At 37.4% G+C, this 16,030-nt stretch overlaps 1 protein-coding gene across 1 annotated transcript in view; it reads right to left on the bottom strand.

The window, feature by feature from the left end:
* The window catches only part of NEDD1 (neural precursor cell expressed, developmentally down-regulated 1), a 52,253-nt gene that overhangs the window by 35,923 nt on the left and 300 nt on the right, over nucleotides 1-16,030 (bottom strand). The window contains exons 2-5 of the mRNA XM_010836304.1: nucleotides 13,968-14,111; nucleotides 9,767-9,861; nucleotides 5,937-6,053; nucleotides 3,990-4,130 (exon numbers count right to left, since the gene is read on the bottom strand). Of these exons, the coding sequence (XP_010834606.1) occupies nucleotides 3,990-4,130; nucleotides 5,937-6,053; nucleotides 9,767-9,861; nucleotides 13,968-14,103 (489 nt within the window). The 5' untranslated portion in view covers nucleotides 14,104-14,111. The remainder of the gene's footprint in view (nucleotides 1-3,989; nucleotides 4,131-5,936; nucleotides 6,054-9,766; nucleotides 9,862-13,967; nucleotides 14,112-16,030) is intronic.

Genomic DNA, 16,030 nt, shown 5'->3' with positions numbered 1-16,030 from the left:
TGGGATTTACAACATAAAGCTGTACCCAGTAAAGCTCACAGAGAGGCCAACTGCCCAAGCAGGAGGCAGCGGGAACATGAAAATATAGGTTCCAGTTCATCTGACCTTGCACAAGAGATAAGCTTTCAGCATTACTGTCTTCCTAAACTAGAAGATCGGAGAAGGCAATGGCACCCCACTCCAGTACTCCTGCCTGGAAAATCCCCATGGACGGAGGAGCCTGGTGGGCTGCAGTCCATGGGGTTGCTAAGAGTCGGACACGACTGAGCGACTTCACTTTCACTTTTCACTTTCATGCATTGGAGAAGGAAATGGCAACCCACTCCAGTGTTCTTGCCTGGAGAATCCCAGGGACGGGGGAGCCTGGTGGGCTGCCGTCTATGGGGTCGCACAGAGTCGGACACGACTGAAGCGACTTAGCAGCAGCAGCAAACTAGAAGATAAATTCAGGTCTGCCATGCAAAGTAATCAATGAAAATCCTTTGAAAATCAACAATACAGCAACCTGCCACCTAGCATTTTAAAATATATTTCTTTTATGTGAAGAAGAGATAATAAAATTTGGGACTCCTGCACAAAGTGACAAGAGAATGCTGCAAAGTTTCCTGAAGCTATGGATCCTCAAATACTTACACATTTAGCTGCCCCTGAGCCAGAAAGAGATCCAAAAGGAAACAATGCTACCAGTCTTCAAGAGTTGACCTTCAAGTCAGTCAATTAAGAATCTTGTGATCTCAAAGTCCTGGAATCTGAGTTTTCTCATTTTTAAAATGAAAATAACCTATACCTCAGAAGTGAGGAGCAAAGAATAAGTGAGAAAATATATATAGTGACAATTACTGTACTTGAAACACAATAATAGTGGTAAGAATTCTATAACGGTGATAACCTCTACCTGGAATGTTCTCCAAACCCTCTCATCACCTACACTTACCCCAGTGGCAGTCGAATGGTCTTTTCAATAAATAATGCTGGTATAAACATATACCTGTATGGAAAGATGAATCCCATCTCACACCACATACAAAAACTACTTTGAAATGGAGCACAAAAGACATAAATGTAAGAACTTCTGTTCATTTTTTAAAGGCATTAAGAGAGTGAAAAGGAAAGCCATAGGCTAAAAGAGAAGACATATGCAACATGTATATCCAAAGGATGACTTCATCTGGAAAACAGAATAAACTATAAATCAATCCGAAAAACACAACCCCAAACAAAAAGGAACAGACTTGAATAGTTACTTCACAAAATAAAGTATACAAAAATGTGCCCAACTCATTCAACAGAGAAATGCAAATTAAAACCACCATGAGATACAATTACACAACCATTAAAGTGGCTGAAGTGAAAAAGCAAGACAATACTTGATAAGAGCAAAAACGTGGAACAGCTGGATCTCACATACATTGCTTATAGACATATACAATGGCACAAGCACTTTAAAAACTTTTTGACAACTTTTAATGAAGTAAAACTTAATGCCTACCCTAAGACCCAGCAATTTCACCTGAGTATTTACTCAAGAGGAATGAAAACATATTCACAAAAAGACTCATATGAGAATATTCATAGTAGCTTTCTCACAATAGATACAAATGAGAAACAGCTCATACATCCATCAATAGTAGAATGGATAAATGGTGGTATATCCATATAATGGAACACTTCACAGGAGTTAAAGCAGTATAAACTACTATTCCATGCAACAAACATAATGAAGACCAGAAGAAACCAGACACTACAATTCTTTTAAGAAATATGAGGTAGTGACTGGAAAGGGTTAAGAGGGAGAACTACGGTATGCCAGAAATGTTCTGTATCTTGATTTTGGTAGTATGTAGTAACACAGGTGTATGCACGTGTAACAATTCATCAAGCTGTATATTTAAGATATGTGTACTTTACTGTATGTATCTCGTACATATCTCAACTTTTAAAACTTTAATATTTTACAGAGAATAAGGCCAAGAGCAATAACCAAAACTCTCTAGTAAAATACAGTAAAAACTTAAATACATGGCAGTATCTAACCTAATATTTATGTTACTGAAAAGTCAACCCAGAATTTATAAATCTAAACTTATCATGCTTCTAATATATCATGCTTCTTCCAAAGAAGAGGAAGAGAAAGAGGAGAAAGAAGGAGGAAGAGGAGAAGGGAAATTGGGGGAGGGAGAAGAGGAAGAAGGGAAGAGGGAGGGGAAGGAAAAGAAGAAAGAAAAGAGGAAGGAGAGGAGGAAGGAGATGAAAGAAGTAGAAGAGGAAGAAGACTACTCTGTTTCTTTAAAAAGCAAGTCATCTATTTGAACACTAGATTTTTCTTCCCAATAGTTCCAATATCTATGGGCTTAGGTTTTATGTCTCAGTTATAATAAAAATAACCAAAAAATTACAAAAACAAAATATTACTTCCTATCTTTATGGCCATATTAATCATTCTCTGTGGTAAATCACTTATCCTCATCCATAAAATGCAGAAAATGAGATTACCTCTAAAGGCTTTTTTCAGTTCAAGGATTCTATGGTTCTGACATTCAACTAATCAAAATATTCTGACTAGTTTCCTGTCTTCCAAAATAAAAGCCAAGCCTTCGGTCTGGCATTCAAAGTCCCATCAACATTAGCTCCTACTTTTCTTTTTCTCACATTAGCCCTATATAAAACCCATACACTTTCCTTTCTCTTTATTTTTTGTTTGTATGATTTCCTCCAAATAAAATACTCCTCTCCCAAAGTTCTTTATTAATGTATTAAAATCTTTATCTTTGAACGTGCTCATCCACTCACATATTTATTGGCGATCTTTCCCATGTAAGGCACAAAGTTAGACAACAGCTGAGGACAAGGAAACAAGACACAGTTCCAACTACTCTGTGGACACGCAAAGAGCTAAACCCAGCACAAGGCAGAATCAAATTACACAGGAGGAAAACAAAACCAAACCCTTAGACCGAGCCTGAGACCCAGCTCAAACTGTCCCTTCTCCAATCTTCTCTTATTCCCAATCAGATAGTTTTTTCTCTGTTCTAAATGACCATAAGACTGTTTCTCAACCACCTCTCACTTTCTCATAAACCTAATCATTTATATCTCTATTACCTCAATATACATGAAATCTGAGAAAAGACTTTTTTCTGTATATTTGTAATACTCGTTGAATTTTCCTTGAACACTAAACATAAACTGTTCAAAGAATGATTTTAAGGCTTTTCAAAACTGGAGCACTCCCGTATTTTACCAAAAAATACTTACGGCCAAAGTGATTACAATACAAAGTAAGAGCAAAAGAACTTGCACCTTACGGGAAATTCCTGTGGGTAATTTCATGGAAAGTTAGTCAAGAGCTAGATTTCTGAAGAAACTACATTTATTCTTTTAAGAATTGTATAGACTAATTTTTTATAAAGAAAAATTCAGTAACTAACTAATTTTGCTTTATAAAAGCATTTATAAAGTATTTCCTTTATAAAATATAAAGTATTTCCTTAAATACTCCTGTATTAACCTGAAATACATAAATATGCCTTGGTACTGTAACTATCACAGACTTGAAACAAACAAAAAAGAAAAGCCTCTATTTGCCCTGTGCCTAAAAACAAATACTCCATGTCCTTCAGAGTATTTATGAACATTAAGTATCTGTCTTGTAGCTGACATAGTTTAAGTTATGTGATACTTCTATAATTGTAATGTCATAGATTAATATCCATGTTTTAAGCTTAATCTATTAATAATTATTTATGTTTTTTATCTGCAGTTAAGTTCTAAGAGCATGTGACCATTCAAAGAATAACTAAACTCATATAAGCTTCATCATCTAATATATACTAGTTTTAAAATACTACCATTAAAAAATAGCTACCTGTAAGTTTTTCAAGCACGCTAAATGCAAATTTTAAATAATTTTAAAAACTGAAATTCATTGCCTTATGTAAGATAATTAAAAATCTCTTATCAACTTTATTTTGAACAAACCCATACTGTACCTGGTTATTACCGTGACCAAAAGGAGTACTAGATAAATTAGTGGTTACACTGTGCAAAATAATTTCACCACTGAGAGATCCAGAAGCAATGTAGCAGTCATTCCAATTATATGTTACACAAGTTACTTCATCTTTATGATCCTGAATGAAAGAAATGACAGTAAATAGAGTGCCACACAACTTTCAAACAGCATATTTTTCATGTTTTTTTGTAAATATTATATATTTGTCAATCTAATATTTGCTTAACATTTTCCTCAAAATAATCTAAAAAAAAAAAAAGTACACAAATGAGTAGTAAACTATCTGATCAGCACCAAGTCTTCAGGGAACAAACTTATTTTTCATAACCATAACAATGATCAGGCACTATGAAACAAGAGACAAAAAGGAAAGGTAATTTTCTAAATGGCATTATGCCTACATTAAAGAATTCACTTCCACTGACAAGTAACATTTATTGCAAGTTGACTATTATGAGAGTCTCTGCCCTTGAGAATATTACTGTTCAACTGGGAAGACAGGATGTTTAAGTAAACATGCAAATGGCAGAATGAATCCTAAAGGAGGGGCAGAGTCAAAGCGTCAGAGGAAAGCGAAAGAGGCTTCACTATGCGCTGAGTTGACAAAGGAAGCTTTACAGAAGACAGGAAGCCTGAGTTCAACCTTAAAGAAAGCGATTAAGAGGTAAGTTAGGGGAAGGAGAATGAAACCTAACACTGCAAAATGGAAGAGAGCGAAAAAGCCGAATTGAGAAAGCATGTTTGAGACTTGATAGACGCTGCTTCCGTCTGTTGAGTACCAACTTAGGCTGGAGTTTTAATTATTATTAATCTTTAGAACAAGCATGGGAGGCAAAGTCATTTTTCCTATTTTACAGATGAGTTAACTAAGGTTAACAAACTGCAAGCTCACAGAACTGCCAGTGGCAAAGCTCTGATTCAAGCTTATTTTCCTCCCATTATACTAGCACTGTCTCCCTGATCCACAGGGGAATCCACTTTGAGGAAATAAAACCGTTTAGTTTAGAACAAACTGAGTTCACAAGGATTATGTTTTCCAAGACTAAATTAAAGGCAGCAGCCTAAGAGCACAGTGGTCAGCATAGTTTTTAACAATTTGATGTCACATCTTAATAACAGAAACAAACCAATCTTTGTATCTAACAATTAATGTAATAACAATAATTGTAGCTATAATATTCCACTTATTTTACAACTTTCTCAAATGGTCCCTGAAGCATGCCAGGAGATGGCTTTATATTTTAGGAAATTCTTTTTCCGTGTAGGTATGTGTGTATATATATAAAATATGTTTAAAATTTCACATGTTAAAACTTTTTTGAAAGACAAAAATTGAAAACAATTTTAAAGATGAACTTCCAAATACCAAAACAATAGAAGTCCAAAAAAGCAATCACAACCAGAGGCTTTCACAATGATTCTTTTCATTTTCTGAAACTGCAAAAGCTATTTAAAGAAACACTAATTATAAATAGTAAATTATTTCAGAAACATTTTATTACCAAGATGAAAATACACACAATAATAACACAAATAGCAGCAGAGAACTAAGAAGCAGTATCTCCAAACTGATTACCAGATTGAATACTATCATCCCAAAATCACTCTCACTTTTTCAAAGAGTCTTAAAAAAATCTTTAACGACAATAAACCATATTTTTTTAAAAATGAAGGAAGTGGTCCACTCAAGAGCAGAACAAAGTGAAAAAATAAGGAAAAAGTTTTAACCCCAGCAACACAGTAACATACATGGAAGGAAAAATAAACTCAAAAAAGTAAGCTTTTGGCTACACATCTTTATATTCCCTAACAAATCTCACTTCATTTTGAAGCTGCTTATTGTTATCATAAAAGCTCAAAATTAAATTTTGGTAATTACTAATAAACACATTTCTGTAAAGATTTTTTTAAAAAAGTTGCTTACCTTAAGAGATCGATGAACTCTTTTTGATTTTAAATCCCAAATATTAACAGTATTATTTAGGCCTCCGCTTACCAAATACATAGATGTTGAATTTAAACTGACACATGTCTGCTTTTGCTATTTAAAAAAAAAAAAAGTCATGTTAATAGAGACCAGAGCTGACTATCAATTCTCATCCAACACTTGGTAAGCACATGAAAAACATTTGAGTGAAATGCTATAGACATGTCAATTCTTGTACTAAAGATTCAGCTCTCATCATCTTTCACAAGAATTCAACAGTCTGCAAAGTGTTCAAAATGGCTTTAAGGAAATCAACCAGATTCATGTTCTTCTCACATAAAGGCGGTGACAGAGGAAGCTTAGGAAACCAGCAAGTCTCAGAGTCCCTTTAGGGCTTACTTGCCCTGCATATTTCCCTTTAACAAAACCTGCTCTTATACTCCACAGAATATCTCAAATCAAAATCAACCCACAGCTCAGAAAATTCTAAAGGTAGAGGAGACTTTGAAGAATGCCTAGTTTAAACCCTTCAATTTACAGAGGGGGAAGTTTTATAAAGAGGACAAGATACTAGTCCCAAGGCACAGTGCATCTCCCCCAAATGGACCAAATCTCAAACATCCTGTCATCAGAAACTAATTCTACACTCTTCCCCCCTACTGTAAGGTCCCATTCATCCAACTACTCAAGACAGAAGTTCAGAAGGAACCTTGTTTCCTTGTTCTCGCCCACTCAGTCTATCAGCAAGTTCTCTAAACTCCAACCGTAAAATATACCCCACAGGGTGCCCCCCTCTATGGACGGTCACTGCAAGCACCCTGATCCAAAACTTGCCAAAGCACAACAGCAGCCTCCTAACTGGTTGTCTGCCTTCCACTCTTGCTTCCCTACATTCCATGTTCTATACATAGAGTGACCTTTATGAAATGTATATCAAATCATGTGTCTTAAAATCCTCAGTGGCTTCTAATCACACCTAAATTCCAAACTCATCATCAAGCTGGCTTTCAATGCCCTATTCATCTAGCCCTTCCTTAACTGGTCTCTCACCAGTTTCCTCCCCACCCACTGATTCTCTAGGCACAAGGACCATCTTCCATTCCTTAAATGTCATGACACTATATTTGCCTCCAGACTTCTACACAGCTATTCTTGCCTGGAAAGTCAATTCCCCTGAACCTTGGCTTGAATGACTTCACCTGATCAGTAGATATCAACTTAAATACCACAACTTCAGAAGACCCCTTCCCCACCTAACTAACTGCTAACTAACCACCTGCTAACTCAATAACGTACTTCAGCTCTCTGCATAACAACTTACCACTATCACTGGGTACTGTTTACTCATTTATTCTGTGTCTTTCACCAGAATGTTAGTTTCCTTAGAGCAAAGACCATATCCATGTTCAATAAATATTTATAGAACAAATGGCTAAAAATACAGTGGTAACCAAGTTTTCTCATAATGAGTATGTATGCATGTCATCTATCTGGTGGTATCATCAATAACTATGCTACAGTGTTGCATGATTGTTGTTTTTTTCCTATCAACTTTCAGATACACTATATAGTTACATTAATTATTCCCACTCCAGCTGAACACCATAAGGGGACAGGGTGGGGATAGAAATTAATTCCAAAGGGTACATTTTGTGACTGAAGGCAAATTACTTAGCTCTAAGCAAGTAATCTCATCTTTCTAAGCCTACATTTCTACCTTTGAGAAATGAGAGATGAGGACCTGATCTACTGTTCTTGATAGTCCATGCATTTCAAAAACATCCTCTGCTCAAGAGAGCACCAGATTCTTAAAAGGGTGCAGATGGCCTCCTCTCTCTCCCCCAAGGTTTCTTCCAGCTTTGAAATTCTAACCGAGTCAAAAGTATTAACACACAAAAATATCAGGGGCACATTACATCAATATTTCAGTATGGTCACTATAATTCTCTTGCAGACATCATTCGAGGAATTGACTTTGGTCTAAATAGACTAATAAAATTTAGAATCTGGTTATTACTGCAGATCAGGAGTTTACCTTTAAATAAAATAGATAAAAATGGCATCCATCAAAGATCAATATATTAAAATCCCAATCATCAAAAACAACTGAAATTATTCATAAGGGCTCAGAACAAAACCTTTATTTTTAGCTGCTTACCCTAATGAGAGGATTTTTTATGTTAATGTATTATTAATGTAGGTAGTGAACTTAAATAATTAATGGAAATTGGTTATTACAGGAATCCTGTACCCTAAGACAAAAGCAATGGGTAGAATCTTAAAATCTGAAGATAACATCAGGTCAAATTTCTAGGTTATCATATCCATTATCATACTGTCAAGACCAATCTGTCTACTTTAGAGAGGTAAAATACAAAATCAAAGAAAACTAGTATGGACTTTAAATAAAGTTCCACCTTAAACAGTGGCAGAAGTGGAGATCAAAACTGTTTCTGTTTTTTGACTTTTTATTTGTTTTGGCTGGATCAGGTCTTAGTTGCAGCATGCAGGGTCTTTTGTTGAGGCATGTGAGACCTCGTTCCTGGACCAGGGCTCGAACCTGCATCCCTTGCCCTGGAAGGATTCTTAACCACTGGACTACCAGGGCAGTCCCCAAATCAAGACTGTTTTGATGTTGATATTTAATTCAACAAATGTTAGCTGATCAACTTGGACATGATCTGAAGATCCAAAAATGACTAAGATGTTCTGCCTGCTCTTGAAGAGTACAGTTTACCTTTACCGCCCAGTGGCACTCTGGGGATGCAGATTCAATCCCTAGTCCGGGAACTAGATCCCACATATCTCAACTCCACTTACTGAGGCTGAAAGGCAAGTGCCATTCCGACCCTTAACACACATTCTATCTGTCCCAGTCTCCACCACCTGTGGGCTGGAACTGATGCTGAGGCCAATCCTACCAGACACCTTTAGGAAAGGACTGCTAGAAATAAAAGGACTGCTAGAAATTCTAAGTCATTTTTATTAATATGTTAGATGAACTCATATTGTGTAGTCCTGCTGTGTTCCACTTCAAAGCAACTGGAGGAGAACAATTACTAATTAGGCCACCTTATCTACTCCAGTGTATAAAATCATGACAACTCATTATGGCTTAGAGTCCACCATAAAACTTTGAAATTTAAAAAAAGAACCATCAACTACATATTCCTTTTTATTTAGATCTTATTTAAAATGGAAACAAATTTCAAGAAATATGTGATTGGAAATGAAAAAGCCAGTATTATCCTGAATCAGAGGGATAAACTTATGAAACAAAAGGGTAAGAATATGTAGTGAGAAATTTGTTTAAATGCTCTGGAACCAAAGCTCATTTTGACAAAGCCTGTTCTGTTACAGGAGGGCTTGGAGAGGCTCAGGTAGCACCCACTGGACCAAAGCTAAAGCAGAAGGTCACCATCAGATAAGGGTCTTTAGCTGATGGTGCTGAGCCTATTGTTAGTAAGGGAAGGGCTACATCATTAGGACCCTTTTGGTCAGATCAACCTAGGAACCTTGGTGGAACATAGTCCTAAAAAGCCACAGCAATACCAGGAAACCTCCAACAGAGGGAAAATGGAGATGCCACCTAGCTGACGAAATCTAAGTCCTTGATTGCTCCCCTAGGATCCAATATTATTTTACCTAAAGATGTATCAGTAAGCACACTTATCTCACCTTCAAGTGTTAACTGTATTATTTTAAGCTCAGGTTAAGAATAATGCTTTTAAACTCCTTTAAATTTAGTTGTTAGCACCATAATAAATAAGCAATTACCACGCAAGCAGGACTAAGATTTTTAAAAGTTTAAAAAAAAAATCACTTACCCCTTCACCAAGCTCTAAAAGCGGGACAGGTTTACATTTGCAACTTGAAACAACTATTTTGTCACCACTGGAAGATGCTGTCACTAGAAAGTTATCTAAATCAAGAGTTATGGAACATCAAACAATCCAAGAGCAGCTCTAGCACTCGACTATCACCATAAAGAAATGTGATGATAAAAGCAAGCACACTAAACTAAGAAGACAAACAATGAACATAGTTGATACATTAGCTTTCAAAACTGGCTCAGATTACTAATTACTAAGACTAATTCTCTTTACTACTGCAGGGAAGAACTATCCTTTTTGACTTTGCTATCACTTGAAAGCTATTTAACCTGTGTGAAATACTACCCCATTTTCAAAGAGTAGGCCAGAAGGTCTAATTTTATCCTTCAAGAATGAGAGCATGATAAAAGCAACATCAAGCAAATACCAATCAGCCTTTTCTTCTACACATATGGTTTAAGATAATTATTTAGTAATGCAGTGCTTGATACCAGTTTAAGCTAGGAAGCAAATGTCCATATTAGTCTCCTATTTTTCCACTAAAAAATAAAGCCTGATATTTCCTGGAATGGAATGGACTGGAATGCTTATGATAGAGAATTTCAATTTTTAATGTATTAAGAATATTATAGTGTATGTAGCAAATATAAGTAAGTGCGATTACACAGCACCTATGAGTTTTACTTTAACTTTATTTCCGCTCAATTAAATTTAAATTATTTAAAATACAATTTTAAATTATTAAAATAAGAATTATTTAAAATTTGATTTAATAATTTAAAATTAAATTTACCTTATTTCACATAAATAAGTGAAATAATCAGTAAACACAAAATAATGTAAGTATTTTTACATGACTAAACACAATAATACAACCAAGAACAAGAGCCTGATTTTGAGAGTCAAAACAAAATATCAGAAGTTTAAACATACACTTTTAACAAGCAAAGTCCAAACTGCATTACTTTAAGTGATTTGTAGAACATTCAGCTATTTTGTGAACAGACCATGGACTGTAATTTTATCATGACATATGATTCAAACAAAATCACTTCCACCTATCTAGATTTTACAATATTGAGAAAAATAAATCATTTTCCCTTTCCTTGGCTTCTTCCTATGTTTACTGTTACTCTTCTTTATAGAATATATTAAAGAAAGGACTGAAAGAAGATACTACAAAAGTATACTCAAGTTACTCCACTTATTTCTCATATAGTTTTAGAAGTCTTAAGAAAGTGAGGAGTGTTACCTGGAGGGCCAAAAAAATAATAAACTGATTTAAAAAAAAAAAGAAAACTGATCTTCATGGCTGCTGCTGCTGCTGCTGCTGCTAAGTCACTTCAGTCGTGTCCGACTCTGTGCGACCCCGTAGACGGCAGCCCACCAGGCTCCCCTGTCCCTGGGATTCTCCAGGCAAGAACACTGGAGTGGTTGCCATTTTCTTCTCCAATGCATGAAAGTGAAAAGTGAAAGTGAAGTCACTCAGTCATGTCTGACTCTTCATGACCCCATGGACTGCAGCCCACCAGGCTCCTCGGTTCATGGGATTTTCCAGGCAAGAGTACTGGAGTGGGGTGCCATCACCTTCTCCCGATCTTCATGGTATCTCACCATTAACTCTGTCCTTGGAATCCATGCTAAGCGGTCCCCAAATATCTGAGTCTGGGAATCCCTTGGTCTTCAGTAACTAACCTCTAAGGAAGGTATCAAAGCCTCAATAGGAATAAAACTATACAAAGGTTTCCAGTGCACATGTACTTATACAAGAAAACTACAGAAATAAAACCAGTTTCCAAAACCCAAAGGACACCATCACATTGTCATAGTCACAGCAATTTTGTTGCTAGACCTTTAAGTGGTTTATCAGTAAATGCCAACTCCTGATAAAACTCCTTGGAATAAAAAATAATCACTAAGAATTGGTACTTTTATGCAGTAAGTAAGGGAAAATTAAGCTCTAAACATAATAAAAATCTAATAATAGAAGCAACATCACATATTTGTCACTCTCTTTAAACATTTCCCCCCACTATAGATCTGCAGAGGGCTTCAAAAACACAGTCCCCTCACATGAGTTTGATTAACAGGGAGCCAAAGTAACTTACTTTGCTACTTTAATACAAAATCAAGGAATGATAAGAGGAAAGTTTAATTCAATAAGAAAACTTGTCATTTTTGTTATATATATTTACAAGAATAATTAGACTGGGCATGAAAACTTTCTAATGTTTTTGTTCATGAATCATTCATATTTTAAAGCTTTGATATTTTTACTTTCATCAAGAAGCCGAATATTACTACTTTGATACTGATAAGATCAGACACATGTTCAAGCTTAATCTGTTGTTTAAGAAACACTGTATGAGTTCCACAAAAGAATGGTTATCTCTACCATACCAAGAATACAGAACATTTTCATACAAAAGGTGGTAACAGTACTTTGTTTCCAGCAATGGTTCTCAACTGAGGATGATTCTGGCCCCTCACAGAATTGATATGTGGCAATTCTGAAGATGCCTCGCAGCTGTCACCACTGGGGCTACTGGTATCTCATTGGTAGTGGTCAAGAAGGCTTCTAACCATCCTACAACACACAGGGCAGCCTCCATGACAAAACATTATCTGGCCCAAAATGTTAGTAGTGAGATATTGAGAAATCCCTATTTATGAGTTCATTTTATCCACCAGGAACTTCCCTGGTAGTCCAGTGGTTAAGGGTCTGCCTTGCAGTGGAAGGGACATTGGTTTGATTCCTGGTCAGGGAACTAAGATCCAACATGCCACTGGGGAGCACTACAAATAAAGAGCCTGCAGAGAGCCTGCACACCGCAATAAAAGACCACACGTGACTCAACTAAAACTCAGAGAAGCCAAATAAATGAACTTGGGCTTCCCAAGTGGCGCTAGTGGTAAAGAAACTGCCTGCCAATGCCAGAGACCTAAGAGATGTGGTTTCAATCCCATGGTTGGGAAGATTCCCTGGAGGAGGGCATAGCAACCCACACGAGTATTCTTGCCTGAAGAATCCCATGGACAGAGCAACCTGGTGGGCTACACTGCGTAGGGTCACAAAGAGTTGGACAAAATTGAAGCGACCTAGTACACAGAATTTACTAAGACAGGAAGGATAGGAATCAGAAACATAAAAACCTTAGGAAAATTCAATAAAGATAATTTATCTTTTTGGGAAACAAGACTATTTTCAACACAGATACAATGGAAGAGAAATACAGGAAATACCTCAGTAACATGGAAATGTTCTACAATTTTTATCTCCTCCCTCAACTTTTGCTTTTGTCTTCAAGTTCTGTCTTGAATTTCCCAACTAGATCCACAAATACGCAAATGGAGAAGGCAATGGCACCCCATTCCAGTACTCTTGCCTGGAAAATCCCATGGACGGAGGAGCCTGGTAGGCTGCAGTCCATGGGGCCGCTAAGAGTCGGACACGACTGAGCGACTTTACTTTCACTTTTCACGTTCATGCAGTGGAGAAGAAAATGGCAACCCACTTCAGTGTTCTTGCCTAGAGAATCCTAGGGACAGGGGAGCCTGGTGGGCTGCTGTCTATGGGGTCACACAGAGTCAGACATGACTGAGGTGACTTAGCAGCAGATGCAAAACATCATTCCAGAACTTTCAGGATTATTTCCACCATTACCTACCTTATTCCATTTAATTCAATAATGAACTGTTGACACAAAACTCTATGGTCTGCATCTAGTAGCTAACATATATTTTTAATACCAGTGCTGTTAAATGTAGTGGGTTGCAAATAAATTTTTTTAATGAAATCAATGGAGAATATCAGTTTTCAATCACATGATATGTCATTGTTTAGTCACTAAGTCATATCTGAATCTTTGCAACCCCATGGACTATAGCCTGCCTGGTTCCTCTGTCCATGGGATTTCCCAAGCAAGAATACTGAAGTGGGTTGCCATTTCCTTCTCCAATGGATCTTCCTGATCCAGGCATTGAACCCATATTTCCTGCGTGGCAGGTAGATTCTTTAATACTGAGCCACCCGGAAAGCCCCTATCATATGACATATTGTTTATTAAATTCCTATTTCATTTTATCTTTCACAGCTATGCCAAATATATTTCTCATTATGGATCACACAAAAAAGTTTCACTGCTACTGGATGTTTAACATAGTGGCTATTTTTGTTTTTTTTAAAAAAGGATACTATTGCTGCTCCAACACACTGAGCTGATAGCATGTGGTGCGGTGTGTGGGTTGAATTTATCCACCAGTGTCATAGATGAAGCATCCCATATTTTAACATCATCTCCCGATGAAGCAAATCTGAGGTTTTCCTGCATGACTGCACCTACAAATTGTTTAAAACAACATGCTTTAAAAACAATTAATAGGTTTAAAACAAACAAAAAAAAAGAGTTAAAATGAGGCATCTTATCCAAAACAAGTGGCTCCACACTTTCACTTGTGTCCCAGAGACTGCGCTCACCACAAAGATGAGTTACTGGATGGATCTTCCTAAAATGTAAACTGGATCATAGTCTTAGCTGACCTTCCCAATGGCTCTCCACAGCAGTTGCAATGAAATGTAGCCTCCTTAGTGTGGAGAGTTTCATAAATTGGCCTGATGTAACTTTCCTTTCTTCCCTGGGGCCACCAAACACACTGGCCTTCTTTCTCACCTCCAAGTGTTTCTGTTACCTCGTCTGCCAGGAATGACCTTTCCCAATTTCCCAGGGTCGTCTCCTTCACATCATCCCAGTCTTAGCTCATGTTTCTTCCTCAGAAAGGCCTTCCCTGACCACCATGGCTAAACCCATTGTTCTAGACCCCATTCTCCTGTTCCACTTTTTCATGGCCCTTCCTGCTATCTGCAATTCTTATTCTCATAACATCTGTGGCCCTTGACTTGACCAAAACTGTCTTGTCTTGTTAATTACTGGTCATCAAACATTCCTGGCACACAGTTGGTATTCAACAAATAACTGTTGGTTAGGTAAATGCCTCATCTTGAAAAAAAAAAGATATGATAAACTCTAGCACTCCTGCAGGTTAGAATCCCACCACTGCAGGTCTTCCAAATAACTCTAAAATTAGCAAATACAACCTGAGAAGATGTCACTAAGTCCCTATACCAACACCTGATCCACAATGCCTTCGCTTGTATTATCTATTCACAGTTCGAATCCATAATTCCTACAAAGTGATTTCACAAACCCAGGCCGTCTAGAAGACAAAACACACATAGTAGTGCATGATGGGTAAGAAAAAAAGGTCAAAAACAGCCTGGGAGAAAGGGGAAGGGAAGGGAAGGGTCTAAAAATACACCTTCACATCTTCCTGGTGTGGACAGTGTCAAGAGAGTGGCAGAGCATAAGTGATGTCACAGGTTCCCAAGTCATCAACAAAACATCACATTTGTAAGGATATTTCAGAGGACAATTTAGAGACATAGTAAAATACAGGGCTCTTTCAACTCTCAAGAGACAGAAATTTTAATGTGTTTATAATGAGGCTGAAATTTCGTTAACTAGAAAAGTCACTTAAGTGATTCACTCTGCTTCATTCAGCAGATAAAAACTGTTCTACTAAGAGCCCTTAGTCACCTGTTGAAATGTAGACACAGTGTTTGGATTTGGTGGCTTAACATGTTATAACTTATGCCCTTTGGATTCCTCCTCAACAACAATGAAATGCTGGAAAAGCATCTGTAAACCCAGGAAACAACATTGAAAGATGTCTTTACTGTAATCTTAGACCACACCTGTTGAGCGGTGTGATGTAGCGGAAAGATCACTTTAGTCCTGGCTCAGATGACCTGCCCCTGAGTTAGGTGACAGTCAGTTTGGCCGAGTCACTCAATGTCTGTTTGCTCCTCTCAAAGGAGAGCGGGGAAAGGCCCATCAACCAGTGTTCTGAGAACTGAGCACACTTAAGGGCGCGGCATATTAGCCGCAGAAAGAGGCTCCCATCAAAAGTGAGCTGTCAGGACACACGACCGTAACACCATCAGCCTCGCGGCTACAAGAAACAACTCACTACACTGAACTTAAGCAAAAGCTCTCCAACTTTCTTTCACCCAAAATGCATTTTACTCGCAGGAGTCTTGCTCAACTGGAGTTACCTTGTTAAATGCATTCGAGCGCCTGCTAAACGAGTCGAATTTGAGAGGTTTACAAAACGGTAACGGGACTGCTAGCAAGCGCAAACTTTCCGGAGTCGGTGCAGCCCCCGGAGCCGCCCCCGACCTGCCCCAGTCGACCCGGGCCA

This window comes from Bison bison, unplaced genomic scaffold (genome assembly GCF_000754665.1).
Source record: "Bison bison bison isolate TAMUID 2011002044 unplaced genomic scaffold, Bison_UMD1.0 scf7180017864062, whole genome shotgun sequence".
NCBI classification, from domain to species: Eukaryota; Metazoa; Chordata; class Mammalia; order Artiodactyla; family Bovidae; genus Bison; species Bison bison.
This window is presented reverse-complemented; position numbering and strand designations above follow the sequence as displayed.